This window comes from Corvus cornix, chromosome 2 (assembly GCF_000738735.6).
Source record: "Corvus cornix cornix isolate S_Up_H32 chromosome 2, ASM73873v5, whole genome shotgun sequence".
Taxonomy (NCBI): Eukaryota; Metazoa; Chordata; class Aves; order Passeriformes; family Corvidae; genus Corvus; species Corvus cornix.
In genome coordinates, this window is record NC_046333.1 from 142,502,049 (window position 1) to 142,517,893 (window position 15,845).

At 45.2% G+C, this 15,845-nt stretch overlaps 1 protein-coding gene across 7 annotated transcripts in view; it reads left to right on the top strand.

Annotated features, from left to right (window-relative positions):
• The window catches only part of ZHX2 (zinc fingers and homeoboxes 2), a 75,558-nt gene extending 66,314 nt beyond the window's left edge, over nt 1-9,244 (top strand). For 6 of the 7 annotated variants that reach the window (XM_039550149.1, XM_039550150.1, XM_039550148.1 and 3 more), the window contains 2 exons: nt 130-2,817; nt 7,974-9,244. In XM_039550149.1, coding sequence (XP_039406083.1) covers nt 315-2,813 — 2,499 coding nt within the window. In that variant the 5' untranslated portion in view covers nt 130-314 and the 3' untranslated portion in view covers nt 2,814-2,817; nt 7,974-9,244. Of the gene's footprint in view, nt 1-129; nt 2,818-3,299; nt 3,436-7,973 lie in introns of all 7 variants that reach the window. The other variant, XR_005601620.1, reaches the window with a different exon arrangement.
• Nucleotides 9,245-15,845: the final 6,601 nt, after the last annotated feature.

The following is a 15,845-nucleotide window of genomic DNA, read 5'->3' on the forward strand; positions in this document are numbered from 1 at the left end:
AGGAGGAAGAGTTTGGCAATATCCAAAATAATGCACATGCCTTGCAAATGCACATGCCTTGAGCTGTGGCTTTCTGCTAAATTTATGTCTTATAGATCAGTGCCTAACAACATGTGCTTTGTTTCACAGGTGTCATGCAGCTGACAGGTCTACTGGTGGAGCTGATGGTCACAGCCAGGGCAGAAATTCATTAAACAAAACAGAGTCAAATAATCGGGGAAGTTTGGAGCTGTTTGCAAGATCTACTGAGCTGGTTGCTCACCCTGTCAAAAGAAGCGACCATCTGGGACAACAGCACAGTGCCAGGAGCTGCCATGGCTAGCAAAAGAAAGTCCACAACTCCATGTATGGTGCGAACTTCTGAAGTCATGGAGCAGGAAGGTGCCGAGGGTGTAGAGACTCCTAAAGACAAGGGGACTGGTGCATCGCAGCAGGACTCCAAAAAAAGTTGGCCTTCAGAAAACTCAGTCAAAGACTGCGAAGTGGTTGAGGCAAAGCCTCCAGCTGAAAATCAGTCTAAGAAACCCCAAGGTGGTTATGAGTGTAAGTATTGCCCTTACTCAACACAAAACTTAAATGAATTTACAGAGCACGTTGACACCCAGCATCCAAATGTCATTCTCAACCCCCTGTATGTCTGTGCTGAATGCAACTTCACAACCAAAAAATATGATTCTTTATCTGACCACAACACAAAATACCACCCGGGAGAGACTAACTTTAAACTGAAATTAATTAAACGCAATAATCAGACTGTTTTAGAGCAGTCCATTGAGACCACCACTAACAATGTCACTGTCACAAGCAGTGGGCTAGAAAATGCAGAGTGTGACGATTCACTACATGGGGGAATTAGTGCGAATAAAGTGCCAGTGATGAAACTGGGAAAGCCTAAAGGGGAGACCAAGAAGGGATCCAAAAAGCCAGAAGAGGGAGTTACAGAAAACCACGTGGATGGCGCTCTCCCCCGCATCATAACTGAAGCCACTGAAGCTATTGCTTGTATAAATGGAGACCTTCTCCACGATGTGTTAGCCCATGTTATGCCCTCTGTACAGCTGCCACCAAATATCAACCTTGTCCCCAAGGTCCCGGTCCCTCTGAACAGTACCAAATACAACTCTGCACTGGACACTAACGCAACCATGATCAACTCCTTTAATAAGTTTCCTTATCCAACACAAGCAGAGTTGTCGTGGTTGACAGCAGCATCAAAACATCCAGAAGAACAAATCCGAATCTGGTTTGCTACGCAACGTTTGAAGCATGGTATAAGTTGGTCTCCTGAAGAAGTGGAGGAAGCAAGAAAGAAGATGTTCAATGGTACTATCCAGGCAGTTCCCCAGACCATCACCGTCCTGCCAGCTCCTTTGGCAACTGCAAAAATGCCACAGCCTATCATCCAGACAGCTTTGCCTTGTCAGATACTGGGCCAGACTGGCCTGGTTTTGACTCCTGTGTCAAATGGTTCAACTGTTTCCTGTTCACCAATTACACTTGCTGTTGCCCCGAACCAGGGGCAGAAGAGGACGATACAGACCTTATCAAGTGCCCCAGAGGCTAAGCGTCCTCACGTAGTTCAGGTGCCTGAGATTCCTGCCAAGTTGACTGCTGTTCCCATGACACCAGCCAGTGAGCGGAAGAAGACCAAGGAGCAGATAGCAGAGCTGAAGGCCAGTTTCTTGGCAAGCCAGTTTCCTGATGATGCAGAAGTCTACCGGCTTATAGAGGCAACAGGTCTTTCCAGGAGTGAGATCAAGAAGTGGTTCAGTGACCACAGGTACAGAAGTCAGAGGGGCATTGTGCAAATTCCTGGTGATGCTTTAGGGAAAGATCAAATAGCACCTTCAGCTGGTCGACATGGCCGGTCATTTCACCCATACACAGATTTTACTCCCCAGAGATTCAAAGAGAAAACTCAAGAGCAGCTTAGGGCCCTTGAGGAGAGTTTCTTGAGATGCTCTTTTCCTACCCAAGGAGAATTGGATAGGCTGCGAATGGAGACTAAGCTGAGTCGGAGGGAGATAGATTCATGGTTCTCTGAGCGGAGAAAGATAAGGGACAGCATGGAGCAAGCTGTCTTGGACTCAATGGGATCATACAGAAAAAGTAAGGATCAAGGAACTCCCAATGGTGCAATAAGCCAGGCAGAATTTCTGAGTAGCTCTCAGCTCCCTGGTGCTTTATCTGGGTCCTCCACCACGTTGAAGAAAACACAAGAGCAAATTCATCTACTGAAGAGCACATTTGCAAGGACCCAGTGGCCATCACCCCAGGAGTATGACCAGTTGGCATCTCAGACTGGGCTCACGAGAACTGAAATAGTCCGCTGGTTCAAGGAAAACCGGTCTTCACTAAGAACAGGGTCACTTAAATGGATTGACCAGTACCAGCAGCAGTATGCTGGTGATGGTCATAACAAGCAGAGCCAGAAAAAGAGCTCAAAACATGCTGAGAGTCCAAAGAATGGTAATGAGGTGTCTCGGCAGCATTACCAGGAGCATAAAAAACTGAATGAAGAGAATGGGGGGAAACCAGTGGTGAGAGCAAAAAGAGACTGCGAACCACTGAAAGACTCGTTGTTAGGGAATCAAGCAGAGGGTGTGGACAGGCTGGAGTGCAACAGCCACGATGGCCATGGCAGCGAGGAGAACGAGGAGCCGGCGGAGGTCAACTGGGTGGAGGTGACGGTGGGTGAGGACGACGCTGCCTCGGACTGTACGGACAGCTGGAGCCAAACGGCCCCCGAGGGCCACACAGAGCTGGCAGACTTGGACTCTGAAAGTATATCTGGAGACAATTCCCACGTATAGACAGGTAATGCTGATGGTGCCCTGTTTCTCTGAGCCTGCCTTTGTCTGGGTGTACTTCCAGCATTCTGTAGCCCCTCTTCAGTGTAAATCCCTGGAGCCCATCCCTGCCGGATGCTCGTGCCTGCTGGATGCCTGAACAAAAGGGAGACCCATCATGCTTGTAAATTAAGGCCAGCTGCATGGTATGGGAGGGGTTAGTGCCATTTGCCTTGTTTCTTGTCTCCTTGTGGGTCAAGTCCTGGATAAGGGAGGTTTTTCTGATTTTTTTTTTTTTTTTTTTCTTCCCCTTGGGCAGTAAGCGATTAAACCTTAAAACTTTCTGCCTTTAAACAACATATGTAACCTCTGCAGCACTTTATATAAAAGGTGCTACCTGAGCCACACGAAGAAATAGTAAGTAACACTAGTTGCTAATGTTCCCCTTGCCTGAGAGATCACTGAATAGGGGTTGCGCCTGTTTTTGCATCTCAGGTCCTTCCTTTGCAGCATTCTGCGATATTCAAAACAAAAGCTCACTGGGGGAAGGGCCTAGGACACAGATGCTTCTTTATGCAAAAACAAGCGAAAAAACAAAAGTGGGTGCTGAAGTGCCTCATGCAAATGTGCTTTCTTCCTCTTGCAGGTGAGAACTGTCTCCAGTCTTGCTTTGTTCTGCTTGCTCACACTAGAGGTTTAGGAAATGCCCCAGACTAAGCTGTGTGGGTGTTTAGCAGCTCTTCTTCACAGAATATTGAATTTAAAAGCAAGCTGCGGGGTCTGGCTTTATGGGGGCTTTATATGATCTTTCCCAACGTGAAAGGACTTTTTATTTGGAGATCTAAAACCTGTTTCTGATCACAGTTGCACAGATGTAAATCTGGAGCAAGCACTGTCAGCATTTCTTGCGTGTTGAATTGAGTTCACTGGAGCCTGTAACGTTTTTCAGTATAAATGAATCTGTCTCTCCTAAACCAGAGGTTCCTTTAGCCAGAACTTCAGAGCTTATCCTACAGAAAGATCAGCATCCTGCATTAAAAATGATAGTGAGAGAACACCTGTTTGAGAAAATTGATAGTTTTCTGACATCTATTAAGTAAAATATACTTTAGCATTTCTTTAAGAAATTAAAAAAAAAAATAATTAAAAAACCCAGGACTGATAGAAGTGCCTCCACACTTGTATTTAAGACTTCTGCTTTTACAGCTACCAGTACTTGGATTGAACTACCTGTTGGAGAGATGCAGTTTTTGGTATCAAGCCCTGCTGGCTAGCACTCCACTTTCTCCATGTGCAGTACTTGTCCAGAAGTCTCCTGGACATTTTCTCTGATTCGGAAAAAAAAAAAAAAAAAAAATCCTGAAATGACATTATTTTTGACTGTGAATTCTGTCAGCTAATCTTGAGAAACGTTATGACAGTATCTATATAACAAAATATCTTAAAGATTGACTGCAGTGCAAGCCACTGTCCTGCACTATTCTTGAAAAAGTTGGTAATTAGGGATGTGAGGAACAGGTGTTACCTGTGTGTCAAAGGCAGGGATTTAAAGGAAGAAGGATGTGGGAACATCAGCCAGAGGCACGCTGGGGTGCCACTGTTGTGCAGCCACATAAGAAGGGAGAGCCAGGATCTGATCTGCCTTTTAAAGTCAAATGTGTGATGAATAAATGCATTGTGGGATTTTTTTTTTCCTCAGGGTTGTTATTCCAGATCATTTCCCCCTTCCAGCTACAAATATTGATTCTGAGGAGAGGTAGCAGACCAGGGGCTCAGAGGGGGAATGGGGAGGAAGGCAGGAGTGGGGGGAGTTGCCTGAAACCACTGTTTCTTACAAGCCTCTTACACTATGAAACCAAGCTCTGCAACAGCTCCCTTCCAGCAGCACAGGTTTGGTGCCTGCATTTTTGTGCTTGTGAGCAGTGTCAGGTATGTTGGAGTGAACCTCCTGCCTCTGTGCCCTGGTACAGATGTTGACCATAAAGCTCCAGGGCTCTGGAGGTGCTCAAGTGTTATTAGAGAGGAATTTTTATAAGAACTTTGATCTCAGTTAAACTGTTGCTGAGTGATCCTTTTGATGAGGAGCTTTCTGGTGGCTGTGTGTAAAATACACGTACTGAGAAAAGGTGCACTGGAGCAGGACTTTTGCTGCAAAGAGCGTGCAGTAAGATCAGAGGGCCATTTTGTCCTCTGCTCTTTGCCAGTTTCTCGGTGTGCTGGTCTGGGGACTTGACAAAAGTCTTTTTAATTTTCCCTTATTCTGCCTGTAAGTCTCAGCCCAGAAACGTAGGTGCCCGCTCTCTGGTGCGCACACGGAGGCGTTGTCACAGTTGTTGTGACACAGAATTTGGAAGCTTTACATCCCACACTGATGGGTCTCATGGAAAAATCTCAGGTACTTTTTCTAAGCTTTCATTGTGCAGCCAATCTTAGAAATTTTCAGCTAAAACTTCGGTGTTAAATTAACAAGGTGTTATCCTAAGTGACATCCAGGGTATGACTCAAAAGCAGAGACTGCATGACATGACAGAGAGCTTGTTTCTGCCTGTTGTCATAAAAGTGTGATTTTTCCTAGCGTGCTCCTCAGGTACCACGTATAAGAGGTGGACTGAACAGCTGACAAGGGACTCCTCTTGGCTCTCACACAGCCACACTTACTGTGTGAGTCTTTCACTGCTGAACCCTACATCGGGCAGAAGTGTGCTCCTTTCATATTCATGGTGTTGCTGTTTTACCAGCTTAATCTATGTAGTCTAAAATGAATGTTTGTTGGTGACTGACCTCCATACGCCTCTTGACTGAAATCATGTGCAGCTTCTGTAAAACCTCAGGTCTTCCAGACCATCTCGGTCACTTTCTTCTCCTACATATATCTTTAGGAGATTTTGGAACTATTAGAGAGCTATTGCATTATAGCCTAGACAGACCTTATGCCTTAAAAAACTGAGTTTTTCCAAAACTGATCCATGTTTGGCAGATTCTGCTGCTGCTGCAGCAAGAGGGAATTTCACAAGGAACTGGGCTTCTGTGAGAGCAGGATTCATGCCAGGCTCTGCCATCCCAGGACTAAGAGGCTCTGTATCTCTAAGTCTGTATCTGAAGCTTTTGGCAAAATTGGATTTATTCCATAGAGTAGGTCAGGTTTCTTGAACAGTGAGGCTGGGAGATCTGTCCCCATAGGGTACTGCAGCCTTCCAGATGTTGAGTGGCTGCTGTAGGGTGCATTAAAGCCATCTCTGAAAGTGTTCTAGAGACTGTTATGAAGCCTTGTGTCCCTTTTGTAGTGAGGCCCCACTGCTCTGTCAGGAGGGTGCTTTAGCTCCCTTTCCATCAATAGGGAGATTCCTGCCTTCCTGCAGCACAGGTCAAAATTAGGTCTGTTGTCCTCCTTTGTGCAAGTTTGACAAACAGAAACTGGTTCTGAATTAAATACAGCAAACTACAGATCAGACAGGAGAGCAAGACCAGAGTGTGCCAGTGGTTGGCAGCTACTGCTGGCTTTCTTCAGTGTTGTCTCCCTGTGGGGTTTTCCCAAGATCAGAACTTTTGTTTTCTCTCAGAATGATACTTTTTTCCCCCCATCACCACCTTTCCACAGTAAGCTGTCTTTTTTTAGAGTTACTTCCTGACCTCCTTTTTTAAGCATGAACCCTGTAAGATGTAGGCACCAAAGTCTGTGGCTCATGGTGGGAACGAGGTAGCTGAACACCCTGTTGCTGGATGGCTGTGACTGCTGCTCTGTGGAGACTTGCCAAAGTAAAACCATGCGTGAAAGTTGCAGAGGCCTGAAGGCAGTCATCCCTTGCATCTGCTGAATGCATGATACTGAGCATCAGAAATAGTCCGGGTCCTTTTGGCATCTCCAGCTCCTTCTGCACTGCTGCGGGAGCTGAGAACACTTGTTTGCCCATGGCCCAGTGCATTCCTCAGTGTCCAAAACCACTAAAAGTGAACAGCACTGGGGTTTCTCACTTTCTGCCCAAGTTCTCACTTCTCTTGAGGTTTAGGGTTTCATTTAAGAAGCTCACTATAGTGTCTGTTACTGGCACTGGGCTCCAAGTCAGCATCCTGAAGTAAGTCAGCATGGGATTGACCAGTGGTTTTTGCAGAATTCAGGTCACCCTTAAACATTCAAGGGAATGAGGCTGAAGTAGGGAGGACATGCTTTTTCCCCTGAAACCAATGAGGTGCATTAGAGACCCAAGCTCTAATATAATGAAGGATTTCAGAGGGAGAAGCAAAACCCAATGCAGCAATTAAAATTTTCCAGTGAGTCAGGAGGAACAGGGGCCTGTGTGGGAAGGTCTTGAGGATAGGGGGAGGACTTTTCCCCTTGATGTTGGTGCAAGCCTATTGCCTTTTCCTGGGCTTGACTGCCTTGCTTTCTGCATTGCAGATGCCAGATAGAGCTCACTGCTTTTGTGGGAAATAACAGACCAGATAGCAACATCCATAAGAGGTGGGAAATAACAAGTCAGCTCAGGTTTCAGTGAGCACTGCTGCAGGGTGGATGAGGAGGATGTTTGTACTTCTTGCACGTTCACACCTCAGTGTGGTAAAACTGAGCATAATCCCTGTCATAGAGCCCTTGCTTTTTCCTGGGAACTGGGGATACGTGTGAAGTGGTGGCTATTTGAAGGCTGGGTATTGAGGGGTCATTTTTTAATCTCTGGTCCACTGTGCATCCTTTATGTAGGTGCAGGAGTCCTAGCAGAACCAGGAAGCTGCTCTGCAGAGCACAAGCACATCCTTTTTCCACTGTCATGTAGTTTGTATAATTTTATAAAATCATGTAAAACAAAAAGTATTATGAGGGGATTAACTGGGGGAGAGAGACCTGAAGTCTTCTTGGCTTTAGCACCGTCTGTCCTGTGGTTGCAAAGTAGTTGCCCCAAACACGTGCATGCATCATCTTTGAGTCAGTGTGAGAATCTGCCTGAGCTAAGGCTGGACCATATATCCCTGTTAGAAATCTGTAGGGGATTATTAACTGGCTGTTAACATGCAGCAAAAATCCAATACCCTACCACATGAGGCTGTGATAAGGATAGGCCTCAGGGTACAGTTAACACAAAACAGTGTTACCATATGTGCAGGGATGTAAACCAGATGCCATCTTAGTTAACAGCTCAAACAGTTCATAGTGCCTTAAAAAATAATATGCTGCTGTTATAATTTTTGCAGGGGTACTCCTCAGCTACACTGCCCTGATGTTGAAGGGGAAATGCTGCCTGAAAATAGAAGAAAACTCTATTTTCCTGCCTGGGTTGAGAGAGTGTGTTGTGACTCCCAAGTCTCAAACTGTGCTTGTGGAGGCACAGTGAGAAATACTCTCATGGAGCATCATCATGGAATTGTTGATAGTGCCAAAGTCCTACTACTGCATTACAAAAGAGAAGAAAGAAAGAGGAAAGGTCCTTGTACATAGGTTTCTCTTAGTTTCTCTCCCACCCACTTTTCCCTGCCCAGCCTCTTCCTCTACTGGAACAGATTTGTACAACATAAAAATTTTGTTAATTTTTTTTTATAGGTGCAAGCTATTCTTGCATATAATGCAGTTGAGAAATTTTGGGGTTGGTTGGGGGGAGGGAAGTGTCTTTTGTGGACGAGGGAGAGAAGATTTTTTTTTCCTGAAGTGTTTTGAGTTGCAATCTTTTGGAGTTGTCTTGGTGCAGATCAACACCTGAGCCCAGATCCCCACCCTGGTTTACATTTCAGACCAGTTAAATATGTTCTGGAGCGGTGGGGTTTGTTTTTTTTGTTTTTTTTCTCTTCTTGCTTTGACTTTTTTGGTTTGTTCTATGGCCACCTGCTACTGGTTGAAGTATTTAAATCTCTGCTTTTCCATGCTCCTACAAGGCAAGTCTTCTCCAGCTCCTGTACTTCACTTTTCACCAGCCAGCCCCAGCTGTGGGTCTCTGAAGATTTGGCTAGAATGCCGTTTTTTGGTTATTGGTTTGGTTTTGGGGGTTTTTTAGCACTTTTTGTTTAAACATGCAGTACAACTCCCAGAGGGGTTGGAGCGAGGAAATTAAGATGCTTCATAATCCAAACTTGTTTGTGTTTCTGTGGCTGGTACAGCGATGGACACCATAACCAGCAGTCTGCCCTCCAGCTTTAGACATTGTAGCGCACAACAGAAGTTTCTTATTAACCCTTGCCACTAAAATTTTTAGGTGACTCCTAGGTTCCTGAGTGCACTTTTTTTCAAATACTGCTAATTTGGATTTGCATGGAGGTGTCTGTGCACATGTGAGGAGGGAACAGAGGGAGAGCAGGAGCCTGGGTGCAAGAGCCGTCCAGTGCGTTCCTCTGCTGCGCTGGGTTTGGAAAACTTGCCCACCTTTCAGTACGCTGCACAAATAGGATGCCAGGGAGTTTGCATAAATCCAACTTTTCTAACTTGTTGCTCATTTGTTGTAACTCAATAAAACAAAGGCTAAAAATTTTGGTAACCTTTTTCTCAACTCCTTTATTTTACTTTAAAACAAAAAAATAAAAAAAAAAAAAAAAACCAACCAAACTCAGCCCAAATTTTGTGCATAGGAGCTTGATTCTTTAGAGGTGTGATGAGGGGTTTAACTAGTTTTGCAATATTTGGCTTGGCAAATACTAACCAGATTAAAGTGAACTCAGTGAGTATTGATGTTTATACCACCATATCAGTCAGCTCTTTCCTGCAGGAGGGATTTAGATAGTGCCTGGGAATGAGCCTTTGGGGAACACCTTTTATTTTGATTGCAGTTACAAACTGAATGAAACCACCCCAGTGACTCACCCATATGTAGTTATTTTTATTAATCATCAGCACAACATATAAGTGTAGAGGGAGGTTTGCAGTGGGTGGCAATAAGTGCCTTTCCTTACAATAAAGTTGTCTGGTTCATTGCTGAAGAGGAGTGAGTGGATGGGGCAGCACTTTGCTTACTGCATTTGTGTGTCACGAGGCAACAGCAAAAGGTGGGAAAGTGACATCAGCTCCTCCCTGGGCAAAGGCTGCCAGACAGGGAGTATGGACATATCCTGTCACACACGGCTCAGATGTTCATCTGCAGGGCGGAGGCAGGTGCCTGTGTAGTCATGGATGCACAGTTCAGGGGACCAAAAAGAAAATGCATCTGAAGAGGCTTGTCCAGAACTCCGAAGTTGTAACTGAAACTAATTGACACTTTTGTTCACATTGCTTATACGAAAGGGTGGTAATATTTTAATTGCCCTTAAGTTTGTAACAGCCACTTGAAGGCTTAATATTCTCTATCTCTCCTGTCTGATGTGTGTAGTACATCTGTGTGTTTGGAGCACTGACCTACTTCTCTTAACTAGCAGTGCTCCCAGGAAGCTCAGCAAGAGGTTTAGGAAGAACAAGACCCTCCTGGGTTTTTCTGTATTTGTACATCCCAGATACGGTGGGATTAGGGCACAGGACTGGGGCTCTTTAAGATCTCTGCGATTCAAATAAAACAATAGCAGTGGCCCTGCAGTCTGTCATCATGCAGATAATAAGGCTGAAGCTGTCCCCCAGCAAACAGCCTGGCCAAGGACTGGCACGGCCTTTGCCAGCATGGGCAGCCTGGCAGCACTGAGGGGGTTTCTGCAGGCAGGCTGTGGTGTGGGACCAAACCTTCAGACCCCAGGAAAGCCGAGCCCAGGACCTCTTTGTGTGAGCTTAAAGCAACCCAGGTCCCCACAGCGGTTGCTTTAGTGTGGCTGCCGGAATGGGTTCAGGAGCTGGCCATTGGAAGCAGGCTTTGTTTTTAATTAATACAGACGCAGTGACTGCGTTTCTAGGAGAGTCCAAGCGGCGAGGGACAATCGGGACATTGTTTGTGCACGGCAGCCATTAGGGACGGCGTGGCCTTGGGGTTTCGTTGCACACGATGAAAACAGGCTGCTGACACGGAGTTTCCTCCCACACAGCCCTGCATCCCCGGAGCCTGCCGCTGGCACCACGGCGAGCAGGGCCTGTCCTGGCAAAGTCCTGCAGCGAGGAGGCGGCTCAGGACAGCCTCTCCTGGGCAGGGTCCCCCAGCACCAGCAGCCCTGCCGCTCAGGTGTTGACTGATGTTTTTCACAATGCATTTTAACCTAAGTGTTGACATTTTCTAATCATTAGAAATGTAGTTAAACACAAAAAATAAATCAGATTTTTAAACTTGTGAAACACTTTTTTAAAACTGTGGCTTGTAGAAAAATCCGTGGCTGGGAAGTCGGTAACGAATTAGGTGGCCTCTACTTTTTTGTCTGATTTTTGCTGACAAGAGGATGGATTTTCATTATATGCACACATTACTTCTCCTGCTTGGTCCATAAGATGCTGGGAAGCTCTTTGCTGGTCTTAGAGATCCGGGGACTCCAAGTAAACAATTTAGACAGGTCAGACAGAAGCCTTATTAAATGTGAATTGTGAGAGACCACAGACAACAGACAAGAGCATCACAGAATAGTTTGGATCACAAGGAACCTTTAAAGATCATGTCATTCAACACCACTGCACTAGGCAGGGACATCTTTCACTAGATCAGGTGGCTCAAAGCCCCATTTAACCAAGCCTTGGGAATTTCTGAGGCAGCAGCTTAAGCAACTATAAACTCCCTGCAGTCTACATGATTCAGTTCAGTTTTCTCAAATACTGGATTTTTTTAAGGAAGAAAAGAAAAAAAAAAGCTCTTCACTTTTCAATCACAGTTCTGCAGCGGCACCATTTCTAACCACGAATCTCCAATTTTGACCTTTGGGAATTTCATTTAATGTGTCACTTTGAAAGTCAGCCAGTGAGTGGTGCAAGAAACCTGCACCTGCAAGGTGAAACTCAGCAGTTGCAGGGATCACTCTAGGAAGAAGGCGTGTCCCAGCACCACGTGGACCAGTACAAACTGGAAGGAAAATGCTGGGTTATACAAGAAATCTGAGTGATCGTGAGCAAAAATGATAATTATGTGATGATAATTTAAAAATCTAGAGAAATACACAGGTAAAGTGGCAACCAAGATAAGTAATATTTATGCACTATATTTGCCATCAGCAGAAATTTAACCACTTAAGCATTCCTTGTCTTCTTGCAGCCCGCAGATATTCTTAGGTAGCAAAAAGACTCATTCTGAAACCTTACCAGCTTATGGAAGGAGGAAAAGAATAAATTTCAGAAGAACATAAGGCAACATTGTAGGAAGCCCGTTTGGCATCTTGTTCGCAAGGAAAAAGCACACCGGTGATGGAAAGGAACTTTTTTACTGTCTGCTGGGTAAAAAGAGAGACCTGAGAAGGAAATCTTCTGTACTCATTTGGTCAGAGACTAATGGAAAGCAGATATGAATGGGGCCTGTGGCTCTCAAGTAACACTGAAAATATTCATAATACAGCAGGAAAAGTGAATGCATGTGGGATACGCAGTGAAGGAATGAAAAAGCAGCATAAAAAGCACCAGGCAGGGTTTCTCGGTGTTATGCAGTTGAACCATATCCCAATCAGATTATTGCAAGCTCTGGTGAGGACAGAGGTAAGAGCTGAGTGACCAGGTAATTGTCAGAGCAAATCACACAGCATGTCTTGAGCACAGCAAGCAAAAGCAGGGGGTCTTTGGTTTTCTTACTTCCCTCAAACTGATGCACAAAAATGGTAGTTCCAATTATATTAAAATTTCTCATAATTTACATGTACCTAACACATCCAGCAAGCTGACTCAGGCACAGTAAATGGGACACCTTTGTAGCTTCCTCAGTACACAAACTCACCCTCACCTTCCTCTTTTGTTTTAATCTTTCTTAAAAGTCTAGATCATCCCAGTGCAATATATCATGTAAAATTTAGTGTGGAGCAATTTTAATCTAAAAAACAATAAAGGAATAGTAGCATTAACCCAACTTTATGGGCAGAGAAACTGAGATGTACATAGATATTCACAAGAATAAATGTGTTAAGGCAAGAGCTGAGTTCAGTTTGGCCTTGTCTTGACTCCTCAGCAGGGAAGCTTCATTTTATATTTGTATCAAATCATTGCTGTTTCATTGGCATTTCTAAGCCTCTCCCTCAAAGCCTTTCCCTCTACAAGAGGCAAAGGCACAAGGGCAGAAATGAGCAGGCTGGGACTGGGGCTTCTCATAGGCCCTCATCCCACACAGTCCTGTCAGGACATGTGTCTTCTCCAGCCCAACTCTCCAGGTAAAGCTTTCACTTTCCTGCCTTAATTCCTTCCACCTTTAAGTCTCTTCCTGAACATCCTCCATCCATCTTTTTCTCGAGACCCATTTTGGGGGGTGTTGTGGTTTAACCCCAGCTGGCACCTTAGCCCCACACAGCTGCTCACTCACTCCCCCTCAGCTGGATGGGGAAGAGAATTGGGAGGGTAAAAGTGGGGAAACTCATGGACTGAGATAAAGAGAGCTTAATAAGTAAAGCTAAAGCCACATACACAAGCAAAGCAAAACACGGAATTCATTAAGCACATCCCATGGGCAGGCAGGTGTTCAGGCATCGCCAGGAGAACAGCGCCCCTATCACGCGTAACAGTGACTTGGGAAAACAAACACCTTCACTCCAAATATCCCACTCTTCCTTCTTCCACAGCTTTTACTGCTGAGGATGACCAATGCTTTGGGATATTACAGAATCATAGAGCAGTCTGAGTTGGAAGGGACCTTGCCATATTCAACTCCATGAAGCACAAATCCAAAACATACCCCCAAAACCAGGTACTGTAAAGAAAATTAACTACCACAGCCAAAACCAGCACAGGGGACCCCAGGAGGAGGTGCCAGGTGCTCCCCCCAGCCTGGGTAGCATTTCTGGCCATTGCTGCAGCTGCTCTTTTATTCCCACACAGAGGGAATTTCTTGTTCCATTATAGTATGAGGTCACAGCGTGCCAAGGGGTGCTTTATAAACAAATCAGCATGTGCAATTAAACCCCTCATGGTTTAAAGAGCATTATCTCCTCAGACCAAGAGGAATGGAACTGTTCAGCCTCTTTGGCCTCTCTGAACCACTCACACCAAGTCATTAACACCAAAAGACACTTTGCCATGCAGTGGCATGTAACATATATCTGAACCTAAATTTTCAAATATTCGTATTTTGCTTTTTAAGTCCTCCCATCACCCTAGCAGTCCCTCTAAGCATTGGGTCAGGAATTTAAATCAGCACTGATTTTGATTGATTGGTATAGTTATTATTATTATTTGTGACACATTTGGAGATGGCCACTGGACATGCTAAGAGCAAGGGGACACAACTGGAGCATCTGCAACAGAAATAGGATGCCAGAGGTTTAGGCACTGTCAGCCCTATTATACAGAGGGTGAGTAGAAATACCCCAGATTGGGAAGCACAGCTCCAAACCTCTTCTCCAGCCCAAACTCAGATACCACCAGACTTCAACCACAACTGAGCAAACAGCAGGCAAAGAGCACTTGCGTTGGGGTGAGGGTCCAGGAGTTTGACCCAGCATGGCCCAGGTGAAGAGTCCAGAGCCAGGAGTGCAAGCCAAGACCTATTCCTACATCTGAAGGTTGGCATGCTCTAAGGCTGCTTTATTAGGAATTTAAACAAAAGGAATTTTAATCTTTTTTTTTTCTTTTTAATGCCAGCATTTGAATAGGGAGGGGGAATGGAAATTTTAACACAAAGCACAAACACTGAAGGTCATGGAAAGGCAAGGAAGACATTGTCTCCAGTAATATTAAAAGGAAGACCAACCCTGCTGTATCAGAGCAAAAAAAATGAATACTTCTTTTGATTGGGAAGAAAGTTTCTCCATGCCTGGTTGCAGTGCAGCATTACACATCAGAGACTGCTGTGGCTGAGAGCAAGGAGAATTAATTGCTTTGCTTTTTGAAGCATGGACTGCTCTGCTCTGTTGTGCCAGCTTCAAGAACGATAAGTGCTTATCCAAAGAGCACAGTTTTGTCCTCTGGCGTGGGAGTTTTGCCTGTCTAAATCACAGGAGGCTGCTGAATCTTTGTTTTGTTTTCTTCATACTTGGCCTGCACTTGAACCTGGACATCACCACTCTCTTTTCAGACTCACAGAGAGCAATTTTGTGCCATCTGAGGGAGGGACACTGAACTGAGGACTGTGCTGGCCACGAAGTGCCATGGTGTCACTGAGCTCAGCACTGTCTCAGAGTGGGGCTGCTGCCACCACGGCACATCACAGCCCCTCAGCCCAGACAAGGCTTTGCCAAATGGAAATTTATCTCCAAATCACCCCCTCTCAGAGGATTTTGCTTTTATAGAATCATAGAATAGCTGAATTGGAAGGGACCCGTCAGGATCATTGAGTCCAGTTCCTGGCCCTGCACAGGACACTCAAGAATCACAACCTGAGCCTGAGTTTCAAGGGCATTTCAGCATCTAAACAAAAGCCAAGTCAACCTGTAAAAGTCAACACCTCTCCCTGAGGGAGCAAGCAGGTGGTGGCACTGAAGAATGTCTTCAGCACTTTGTCCTCAACTAGGCAGTAGCAGAGCAGGTTTATTGATAATGTGTTTGGCCTTTCAGGGTGTTGAATTATTTTCTTGAGTCTCTTACACCTCCCACCCCTGCTTATCCATTTAGAAGGTGATTTTTTTTTTTATACAAGTAACTTGGGAACTGAAGTCATACAGGCTGATGAAGCTTTGCTCCTTTACTTACAAATAACTTCCAGGTGGCCATTGGCAGGAGAGAAATGTTTTCATTCAGTAAAAGCACAACCCACTAATTCAGGGTAGCTGCAGATGCTGCTGCACTGACCTTCATCAGGCAAAACTACACAGTGTTTAAATTTTCACCGTGGTGTTGACACCCCTACTGAAAAAGAGCAGTTCCCACCTCTCCCAAAGCCACTGTTTGTGGCCATCTGCAGCTTCAGCTTGCCAGAGTCATAACTCCTAGTCTCCTCATCCCAGCTTTTTGGCAAAAGCTGTTGATTTACCTAAACAGTTGCAAAGGAACCTAAGGACACAGGCATGGAGCAGCTTTTACACAAACAGCTCCGGCTGGCCTGTTGTAAAGACTCTTCCAGCAATACTCAGTGAACCTCATCCCAGTTCTCTGTAGAGCCAAAACCGATGTCTCCTCAG